Genomic DNA, 12,033 nt, shown 5'->3' with positions numbered 1-12,033 from the left:
TCTACCACGCCGCCACACTTCTGAGCAGTTGCCATGCATGCACAAAGGGCTGTTCTTTGCTGCTTCTCTCTAGTGGTATGCTAATAGAATCATGCAATGAACATGCTTGTGATATTTTCCACTTGTAAAAACTCAAAGATTAACTGTAAAGTTGATACATTAATCCTGGTAATGTATTGGCTTCAGTTCACACATGAGTGTGTCTGGAAGTTTTGCAGGAATCGCACCAAATCTTGTGCAGGTAAACGGCCACATAAAAGAAGAGCAGGATTTCGACTCTGGCTCAACACTTAACACCTATGAGTGATAAAGGCTTTAGTGAAAAAGCTGCATCGGTCATGTGATGAAAGGCACATGTTCTCACATTAGGAGTCACTCTCTATTGCCCAGGATAGGGAATGAGGAAACTAAAGAAACAGAGACAGCAAATATATCAAGCAGGAAATGACAAAGCAAAATAATATTTCGACAGAACTTGCTTTATGCTGGGGTTTCTGGGAGGGACGAGCCATATGAAGGTTCAGAGAGATGGTGGTGTAATAGAGTTTATGTTGTTTTAGGCTGTGGGGGGCTGTGTGTGTTTGGGTTAAGTAAACTGAGGTAGGCTTGGGCTCACCCGGTGAGGGTCGTATTCGGAGCCTCGTCGTCGAGACTCTCTCTCTTCATACGCTGGAGCAGCTCCCTCTCTCCGAGCCTGCTGATACTCTCTACGCAACTGCTGGATGCGATCCATACTGCTAAACCAAAACAACACAAAAAAACAAAGCTGATTTTCATATTCATTCATTCAGCTGCACAAATGTAGGCATGCATAAACATATGCAGAGCAAAGCCCTTAAAGCAGCACAGCTGTTTTAATCCACGGAACTGTTAAACCCTGATTGTGGCCCATAAAGAACATGAAGAACAAGACATGGCTGCAGCACAGTATCACCATCTCCAGCACACACAAAAGCTTACCTGTCAAAAGACACCTATTTTTTCAAAACAAAATTTATAAATAAATGAATGAATAAATTAAGGATATTTTCAATATTTGCCTTTAACAATAGGGTTACTTTAGGACTGTAAGATGTCAATTTAGACAGCTCTCTGACAGACATGCCTTCTGGTTCACCCTGAAGACTGTTTCGTACCATGAAAGTAACTTTATTTTGAGTGTTCTACCAATTACTGTGTGCATAAGTTATCTGTGAAACAGCAGCATTTCAAAGGATTTGAACAACTTGATGAGAGCTAGCCAGAATAAAGCACAGCCTCCACATGCCAGGGTTAGTTTTAACACAGTCTTACAATTAACTCCTAAAGTAAACAGAACTCCATATGTACCTTTATAAAATCAGAACTGTGCATCTTTTCAAACTTTATATTCATAGACTGATTAAAACTGTGGTATAGATGTCATGTAAATACAATTTCTTGATTTTATTCATTTATATAACATTTGATTTTCTAGCTTGTAGTAAAAAAAACAAAACAAAACAAAACAAAAAAAAACAAAAAAAACCAAACAAACATTTTCCAGCATCTGACAGACTCTCTTCACTAATCAGATTTATTTTGATTAGTATACAGAATTGTGAGAAAAATTTGAACAGCCCTGGCCAAACATTTAGTTAAATATAACTTATCCGCACGTGCACGCCTGATGTGTGTGTGTGTGTGTGTGTGTGTGTGTGTGTGTGTGAGACAGAGATAGAGTGTGTGAATGTATTAGGGCTGTTAAAATGATTAAAATAGTTAATCACATTTAATCACCCCAGTTTGTGAAGCTTATCATGATAAATAACATTTGCCTTATTTATTTAAATTTGACCCTAAAGGTTTTATTTCCTTTTAAAATCTGTGCAGTTACAATTAAGTGGTATATAAAAAAGTATTTATTAGTTGCAATAATTTGATACTAATTTGAAAATGAAAATCATGTGATTTCTGTATATAATGAAATTAGACTTCAGGAAAAAATAGTGTCATTAATAAATTTATACATTAAGTTTAAGTTAAAGTTAAATAAACAATAAATTTTATCTATTCAGATTACAAACCTCATCTGGTTCAACAAAGAGCTGTAATAAATTAATTGTGTTTGTTTCAATGACCAACCTATTTGTTAACAAAATGTCAGCAGGTATTTTTCTACATTAAATGTAAAGTAACCTTAAAAAATACAAACCTCAAAAGAAGGAAAGCTGTCCCCAAACTGAAGTGAATTAGGTGGGCAACACTGGCCTGCTGGACTAAGCCAGCAGAAACAAAAATTCAATTCAATAATGGATAATTCTTTGTTACAGTACATCTTAGGGATTATAAAATGACATTCCTATCGCAATGCATTATTATGTGACAATATATACAAGTATGACACATTTTGATAGGGACTTATAATAATAATAAATAATAAACAAACAAACTAACAAATAAGTGCAACTTTCACTATGGCACATATGAAATCGGCTTTCCAGACATAACAAATGACTTGTTTATCTAACGCTCAGACAAAGAATGTGTGATATTTTCTCTCTGTCCATGCTCAAATATTGTGTTGTGTCACAGGGCTGTGGAAGTGTGACAGTGCTGATAAGGGCCTGCCAGTCATTTCACGGCTGCTCACACTCAAACACACACATCCACGTCTCAATATACCCGCAACCTTTCCACAACCCAAACACCACACATACAGAAAGGACATGTCCCGTTTTTCTACCCACTGTCAAAATACACAACACTGCACAGCCTCGTCTGCAGGTTCAGCAGCAGCTAAATTCCTGGGAGAGGGAAACACTTTTCAATGCACAAATGCATCACATAAGACTCAAACAGACAAAACTGTTATTCCTTATTAAAATCAGGATGTTCTGAAAGCTAAAGCAGCCCTTTGCACTCAGGATCACAAAACTCAAAGTCAAAGTTTTACACAAGTGACATCTTGTAATTAAGTGTGCACAGTTAATTACAATTAAGTACCACATCAGCTAATATACTATTTCGTAATTAATTACTAATTAATTTATTTATTGTCTAACTTCATTATTATTTTGACCCAATGCTGTACAGCTGATAATTACAATCAATAATTTAGTGTCCTAATTTTAACACCCGGTACGTTACTGGTGTATCTTTATAGATCATCTCTGATATCTAATGCAAACTTTGGGGCTTTGTGACATGCAGCCCTTAAACAGTATCTTACAGGATGCATTTGCCATAAAAGTCATGTTACACAGGATGCGACTTCTCTAGCATTACTGGCCAACAGCTCATTTGTGAATCATGTACAGAATACACACTCACAGAATTTTTCATTCTTGAAAATGATCAATGTATTGTAGTGATAGTGCAGTTCAGTAAACTATGAATCATCTATCATTAATGTGAATGATCCTCTGTCCTTAAATGACCTGCATACATACATCCTAATCAATCAAGACCACATCATGATGTGTGTGTGCGCATCAAAGCAGATTTTGTTCAGTTCACTAGCTGCCTTACTGTAGTAGTTGATGGTGGAGCTGGCGAATTACACTAGCAGAAGCGTAGCAGCACTCAATCAAGTCCTCTTTTTGTGTAAGATCCACAGATTTATGATTCAAATTGCTGGGGAAAAATGGATAGAGAACTGTAAAAATATAAGTTAACAGAATCTGCTAAAAATGTCAGTGATCTAGTTTCTCTAGTTTGATTTCAGGGGTATCGAAAATGGACCTCAAGGTGGTCACATTCTGGTGAATTAGTAAATCTATAATTGATCCTACACTTCACACCTAATCCTTGGGAGTCAAAGCCTCAGGCAAGTGATCAAAATAGAACGTTTCTCTCTTGATGAACAGGATGATTCAATTTGTAGATTTCCTGTGTATACACACACACACACACACCCCCCTCTACACAAAGCCAGAAAATGCCTTAAAAGGAAATACTGTTGTGCTGTTTCAGTATGAAACTGTTGGCTTCTCTTATAAAACAATGAGCTTACTTCTTCACTAGAATTTTCACAATTACACAACAATCCAAAACTCTTCATTTATAAACACACTTCTTGGGAAAAAAAAAACTTTATAAGAGGAAGTCAAAATGTCAGAAGGTGAGGGAACACACCAAAAATGAGAATAAAAAAAATAGGAAAAAAAAAAACACTGAGAAAACTGAAAACAACTCATGACACATTACAGTGTAAGTGGAGTGCAGTGTCTAACACAAACTGGAGAAGAGTGGATGTAGGACCAGCAGTGGCATTACCATCAACGATGTGGTCAGTGCCGAAGAAGCATATAACAACCATATAACTAGTGACCATACACACACACTACTGTGCTCTACCTACACTACTGTGCAAATGTTTAGAGACCTGAGAAAATCCATCCATCCATCCATCCATCCATCCATCCATCCATCCATCCATCCATCCATCCATCCATCCACAACCGCTTATCTGAGTCCGGGTCGCGGGGGCAGCAGCCTAAGCAAAGAGGCCCAGGCCTCCCTCTCCCCGCCACTTCCTCCAGCTCTTCCGAAGGGATACCGAGGCGTTCCCTAGATAGTCGACAGATATAATCCCTCCAACGTGTCCTGGGTCTTCCCCGGGCTCTCCTCCCCGTTGGACATGTCTGGAACACCTCCCTAGGGAGGCATCTAAAGGCCATCCTTACCAGATGCCCACCACCTCAACTGGCTTCTCTCAACGTGGAGGAGCAGCGGCCTCTCAGCCTCTCCCGAATCGCTGATATTCTCACCCTAACTCTAAGGGAGAGTCCGGCGACCCTGCGGAGAAAGCTCATTTTGGCCGCTTGTATCTGCAATCTCGTTCTTTCGTTCACTACCCAATGCTCGTGACCAGAGGTGAGAGTCGGAACGTAGATTGACCGGTAAATTGACAGCTTCACCTTCTGGCTCAGCTCTCTCTTCACCATGACGGACCGGTATAGGGTCCGCATTACTGCAGACGCTGCACCAATCCACCTGTCAACCTCTCACTCCATCCTTCCCTTCACTCATGAACTCCTCCACTTGGGGCAAGAATTCACTCCCAACCTGGACAGAGCATTCCACCCTTTTCCGACCGAGGACCATGGTCTCAGATTTAGAGGTGCTGATTTTCATCCTGGCCGCTTCACACTCAGCTGCAAACTGGTCCAGAGAGAGCTGGAGGTCCGGGCCTGATGAGGCCAACAGGACCACATAATCCGCAAAAAGCAGACGTGAAATCCTGAGGCCACCATCCTGAGCACCCTCTGCCACTTGGCTGTTCTGAGAAATTCTGTCTGTTATGAACAGAATCGGTGACAACGGACAGCCCTGGTGGAGTCCAACCCTGACTGGATCAATCCGACCAATCCGACTTACTGCCGGCTATACGAACCAAGCTCCTGCTCTGTTTGTACAGGGACTGAATGGCCCGTAACAACGAGCCCCTCACCCTGTACTCCCGGAGCACTCCCCACAGGATCCCACGAGGGACACGGTCAAATACCTTCTCCAAATCCACAAAACACATGTAGACTGGTTGGGTGAACTCCCACGTACCCTCCAGGACCCTGGTGAGGATAAAAAGCTGGTCCAGTGTTCCACAACCTGGGCGAAACCCGCATTGTTCCTCTTGTAGCTGAGATTCAACTATCGAATCTATGTTTGTTTAATGGTTTCCAAATCTCTACTTGAGCAAGCCTTATGTTATTCATAGATTGGCCAATCAACACTTTGTTAAATCAAGTGTGCAGGTGATGGAATTGAATAAATTCAATGGATGCCTGGGAGCATCAAGGAGAAATCTGGAACCAAACTAGCTCATAAGACATCAAATACTTTTTTTGAAGCCTAGATACTTTTCTTAGTTTTCAATACATTTAGGTTTATATGTATTTAATGAAATTTGGTGTTCTTAACAAATAATGTGCTCATGTGCCTAAGACTTTCACAGCATACAAAATTAGAGACAGTAAAGGTTAATCAATTTATACATAGCAGTAAAACCAAAAAGGTTACATATGAGAAATATGGAGCTGCTCACAATTATAGAATAAGTATAAAATTTCATATATTCGCAATTTAGCCTAACCCTATTGAGCCTAAAAATAATCATGCTTGAATAGTATTTTAGTTCACATGCACACATCATACCCCTCTTCCTATCTATCATGTACTTTTTACATCTGTTGGCTTTTCAGGAGCAATAAAGTCATACAGCTGAACACTACTTCAGCCTCTTTGTAGAGTAAAACGTGCATTAATACACACACACACAGACACGCACACACGCAAATTCACATAAATACATACAAAGTCATCACTAAAGCAAAGGTTGTGGGTGGATGAAGTAAATGAGGATGAATGTCTCTTTTTTTGTGTTGATGAGGACAGAGGCCAAAGCATCACACACTCTCTACATTATAGCTGCACAGTAAGTTTTCTGTCTTTTGTAGTGGACGCAAATATGTAAATGGGTCCTTCACAAATTAAATAAATGCAACACTGTGTAAAAGTCAGAGACCACCCGTTCTTTAACAAATGCAGCCCCGTCCATAATATGTAGGAGTACAACAGCTATTGTGTTCATATTGTGCAGACACACTATGTCCAGCTAAGTGGACACCTGGGTAGAAACACACAGCACATGAGGCCACTGTTGCATCATATTTACACACACAATACACATGCGTCAATAAAGACACACAGCTCACCTCAAAATAGCTGTGTGTGTGTGTTTTGTGCTGATACGAATGTGTGTGTGCTGGTACGAGTGTGTGTGTGTGTGTGCGCGTGCGTGCAAATATGTGCGCATGTGTGTGTGCATGTGAGAAGAATGAGAAGTGTACAGCAGGTCAGTGCTTTGGGTGGCGAGGTGTCCGTACAGTGAGGACACTGTTAATGCAAGCCTGTGCCCGGCTGACAGCAACTCATCTACAGCAGGAAGACTCAGAGTTATGCCCCCGACTCCCTTCCCTCCATTTTTCACTTCTCAATTTCCGTGATGGAGGGCCAGAGAGAACAGAAGTGAGACGTGTAGCAGCATCCATCTTCTGTTCTCTCTCTCAACAACACTCCCTCATGGCTAGTTTACACAATTTATGGGCCACCATATGAAAAAGACAAAAAATCAAAGAGAAAGAAAAAACAAAAAGGAAAAAAAGACAAAAATGCACATCTTAAACAGGGACTTGTATTGGTTGGAATAAGGAGCAAATACATTGCCATCTAATCTTCTATGAGGGAGGTTACTGTAAAATAAGGATAAGATAGTATATTTGTTAAGAATTCTGCCGTAAATTACAGGATACCGAATGTGGCTGTTAAAAAGGAGTAACCATTTAAAATTCTACTGGAAATTATGCATAAGTCCAATTTTTGGTCAGAATTCTGCTGTAAATTAGGGATGAGTTAGTAGGTCCGTTCAGAATTCTGTACATAGGTTTCAACAGGCTCTATGTGGGTGAACTGTGTCCTCAGCAGAGTTGGACATTTAGCTAAGCTAACAGGCTCCAGCCATTTTCAAGCACAGGCTTTGACTTTAAACATTTATTGAAGGCATCTACATCTACGTTCTAACATCCAAAGTAATTAATCTGTTACTTAAATGTTTGATACAAGCTTCAGATGTCTGCAATTCATCTTGCTGGCAAATGTAAAAACAAGGAAATTATCATTATTTTAGAGTGGCTATACATTAAACAAAATCTACTCTCAAAGCAAATTCCAAGACTTCGGCATGAAACACTATATAATGACATGCTTGGCTGGCACACGCCCACAATTGCATATCATTTTTCAAGCTTAAAAAAGGCAAATATGCCTGAGCTCTCTATTTTGTGCTCTGCAACAGCCGTTGCATTGCTCTCCACTAGCCAATGAGATCTGTGGTCAGTAATATACCAAATCAATACCAGCTTTAAAAGAAAAGAAAAAAAAACATCATAGAAAGACTGAAATATGGTGTGTTCGGCTGTTTTTCAAAGAATTACATTACATTAAACAGGAAAAAAGAGTTACAGACTTATATGCTATATGGAACACTTTGTAAAATTTCCTACAAATTCAAAGATCAAATTTGACTAGACAGTTCATCCATACTGTAAATATTAGTTAAGCCAAAATTTGTGCTTGTTGTTGTAATCAGCAAATCTGAAATTGTGAGAGTAGTCAAAAACCCATGTCTGAATTGACCGGAACTGCTTTTAATGCACTTATTATCTTCGAGGTTCACATAATTTTACTTAATCAATGACCTCAACTCCACTATTAAAATAACATCTTTATTAAAGACACAGAAATGCAAATGCTTTGTTTGATGTTTCTTACATAATACAGTCTATCTATTATTATGACGATTAGAAGTCGTTCATGCAGAAATTCAACACCTCTGTAATAATGTGCTCATATACTTTGGCTCACAGTCATAGGTTTGTTGAGGGTACTGATGGGAGTTATAGTGAATTGTAAGTGCATCTTCAGTCTATTTCTATAAAGGAAACACCCACTATACTGTGTGTTTGAGGACTGAACCAGCATGCTGAATTTTATACTATAAGAGGAAAAGCCTGTAAGAACACTGGCAACAAGCAGGAGGACCAAAAGAAAAAAAAAAGCTGCCAAGCAGTTTATTTTGGAAAGGGGCAAGGACAAAAACTGTCTGAGGTCATTATTTTGGGAAAGACACTGCAAACTGCGCTTCTGTTTTTAGTAAAGTTTTGGACTAGGGCAGACTGCTGTACGGAGAGACTATGACATCAGCTAAAAGAGTCCTGCACTGTGTCCAGCCAAACGTCTGACAGCCCTGGATCATCATGCATAGGAGACATCTTCACCATAACCATCATAACCTAAATATGTTACATTAATCAAAGAAATTAGATACGAACAGTGAGATTATGGTTATGTACTGCTACATGTTTTTATGATAAGTCTTAAAAAAAAGACCGACTTACACTGAAAGTTAAGACGTTTTTGCTCTGCCCTGAAAAAGAGAAAAAGAGACCACTCTTCATTTATTTAATTTCCAGACAAAAGAGCCAGGTGAAATTTTTCTTTTCATTTTTCCTCAGATCTCCAAGGAGGTTATATTATAATAATAATAATAATAATAAAAATAAGATGATGATAATCTGCTTGCAAAAAAAAAATAAACAAAGGAAAGCAAAAAAACAGGAGTTTGCAAAACAAGAGTTCACCTAACAACCAGACAAGACCTCATAGACCGTCAGAACTCTCAATATCAGACAAACAGCACTAAAAGCTTTCATCTTTGGGAGAGAGGAGACAATCAAGCTTAACTCTTGCTTCAAATCTGAAAAAAATCCACAAGTGTTTCAGTCCATCCTCCCTCAGAGATAAGACAATTCAACACTATAAGAAAAGATGTTTAGCTGTTAAGACAAATAGAAAACGAAACCGACCAAAAAGAAGAATTTAGGGAAAATATACTTAAAAATGCTTCTGTTTAATACAGATTATTTAGTTAGCTTTTTTTTTTAAAACTTAATAATTAATCTTCTGTACTTAATTTGTGGATGTATTCATGTATCTATCTAACTGTATATACATACATATTATATATATAGTGCTTGGTGAGGCTTGTGAAACTCATGAAACTCATTCCATAAAGCTCTCAGGCCACATGAAGTTTGGAGGTCTGTAGTGATTGACTTCGCAGAAAGTTGCCGACCTCTGCGCATTACGTGCCTCAGCATGCGCTGACCATGTGCTGTTCATGTGGCCTACCACTTCGTGGCAGAATTGCTGTCGTTCCCTATTACTTCCACTTCATTAAAATACCACTGATAGTTGACTGTGGAATATTCAGTAGCAAGGACATTTCACGACTGGACTTGTTGCGCAGGTGGCATTCTATCATGGTACCACGCTGGAATTCACTGAGCTCCTGAGAGCAACCCTTTCTTTCACAAATGTTTGTAGAAGCAGTCTGCATGCCTAGGTGCTCTGTTTTATACACCTGTGGCCTACTTTACTTTTAATGTAAGTCAATGGAACCAGACTTTTTTCCACATCATTCTGGGTCGTTTTTTGGTCTCATCATGAAATTTACACACAATGTAAGTTAAGTGATACTTTTTGATCCCACAACCGGGCAAACTCCACCTCCGCATTTAACCCATCCGTGAAGTGAAACATCACATACACACTAGTGAACACACACACTAGGGGGCAGTGAGCACACTTGCCCGGAGCGGTGGGCAGCCCTATCCACGGCGCCCGGGGAGCAGTTGGGGGTTAGGTGTCTTGCTCAAGGACACCTCAGTCATGGACTGTGGGCCCTGGGGATCAAACCGGCAACCTTCTGGTCACAGGGCCAGATCCCTAACCTCCAGCCCACGACTGCCCCTAAAAAAGGCCAACAGGTGCTTCCAAAATATTTAAAAAAACTGAAAAATGACAAACATGGAGATACAAGGTTTTGCTCCGACAACATATACACACACACACACACCATTTTATATACATATATATATAGGTCAAAGTTCTCCAACACAGCCATATATATATATATATATATATATATATATATATATATATATATATATATATATATATATATATATATATGGTTGTGTTGGAGAACTTTGACCTACACATGTAACCATCAACAACTGCCATTTTGATAGCGCATGCCCTTCAGCATCTCAATGTACAACATCAGTCATTATATAGTCACACAGTTCTAAACTTCATCATAAACTCAGCTGGTCATGCACAGAGAAGCTACTCACACCCAGACACACTCGATCCACAGGTTGGGAGGGCTGAGGAAAAGCAAGAGGGGAGGGAGAGAGAAGGAGGGAGAGAGACAAAGAGAGAGAGAGAGAAAAAGACAAAGAGAGAGAGAGAAAAAGAGAGACAGAGAGAGAGAGCAAGAGATATAAAGAATTAGAGTAAAAGGCCACAGCACATGTATTCTCTCTCTAAAGCTCGAAGCAGTAAGTTGAGCTCCAGCACCAGGTGGCTTCATTTCTGCCCTTTTCCACAACGGCTCTCTACAGAACTGCTACACAGAGGAAAGTTCAATAAAGGCTACCGATATCTATTTTCTTCCTCTCTCAGAAGCCAGACATTAACTATCGCCAATGCTATCGATTCCCTCGGGCAGCAGCAATGGCTATCTGATTGCAGCGCAGGCAAATTAGTGCTGAGCCAAAAGGAAAAAAAAGAAAGAAAAAGAACAACAAGAGATGTAATTTTTTTATCTATTCATTACATGTGTTTGGGTGATTGGGTACTTGGCCAGCTTCCACAGGAGCCATTGACATGGGATATATTAAAAATGAACAGAGCCATTAATAAGACCCATAGTAATCTGGTCAAAAAAACACACCAGGGCACACAGTCATGCAAATTTATGATCTGCTGGTTATATAGGAATTCTTCTCTTGACTTTTTCTCTCTCCATTTATAAACGATCTTCCTCACTATCTGCTGAATGTCTCTCTACTCTTCTTGTACAAACTGTCCTTTTGTTTTCATGCTCATAAACCTCTGACAGCTCCAAGCCCAGCTTTTTTACTTCCCCTTTATTAATTGTTTTATGGTTGAAGAAAGCGTAGAGGTCAGTGGATCTTAAGTGTGGGGTAAATGATGGCTTAAAGCTGGAAGCCACATAAATTACACAAACGGAAGAGCCCAGAAGAGCTCTGCCTATTATTGCAACTCAGAAATTTACCACAAAACACTGTCAGTCAGAGAGAGAGCGAGAGAGAGAGAGAGAGAGAGAGAGAGGAGAGAGAGAGCGAGAGAGAGAGAGAGAGACAGAGAGAGGCACAGAACAGTAAGGTTTTGCAGCCTAACTGCTGGTAGCTGAACATACCCAGCTAAGTTCATCATAATCAAAGAAACATGGAATATTTAGCTCTATATGGTGGTGGCTTACATGAATCATTAGGGGGGCTGTTTGTCCCCTGATGTCTCTATGGTGGCAATTACATATCCTTTTTAGTAGGGTCTGACCAACACATTGGTCACCTCAGTCAGGACCTACTTATTGGCCCAGGCAGCAATGTAATTTAGTTCGTGTTTTGGAGTCACTACCTAATT

At 39.6% G+C, this 12,033-nt stretch overlaps 1 protein-coding gene across 5 annotated transcripts in view; it reads right to left on the bottom strand.

The window, feature by feature from the left end:
* pard3bb (par-3 family cell polarity regulator beta b) overlaps window positions 1-12,033 on the bottom strand; it is a 330,914-nt gene that overhangs the window by 44,011 nt on the left and 274,870 nt on the right. For 4 of the 5 annotated variants that reach the window (XM_017691685.2, XM_017691688.2, XM_017691689.2 and 1 more), the window contains one exon: window positions 617-737. In XM_017691685.2, coding sequence (XP_017547174.1) covers window positions 617-737 — 121 coding nt within the window. The remainder of the gene's footprint in view (window positions 1-616; window positions 738-12,033) is intronic. The other variant, XM_017691687.2, reaches the window with a different exon arrangement.

Source organism: Pygocentrus nattereri, chromosome 6 (genome assembly GCF_015220715.1).
Source record: "Pygocentrus nattereri isolate fPygNat1 chromosome 6, fPygNat1.pri, whole genome shotgun sequence".
NCBI classification, from domain to species: domain Eukaryota; kingdom Metazoa; phylum Chordata; class Actinopteri; order Characiformes; family Serrasalmidae; genus Pygocentrus; species Pygocentrus nattereri.
Note: the sequence above shows the minus strand (reverse complement) of the source record. Positions and strands in the feature narration are given on the sequence as shown.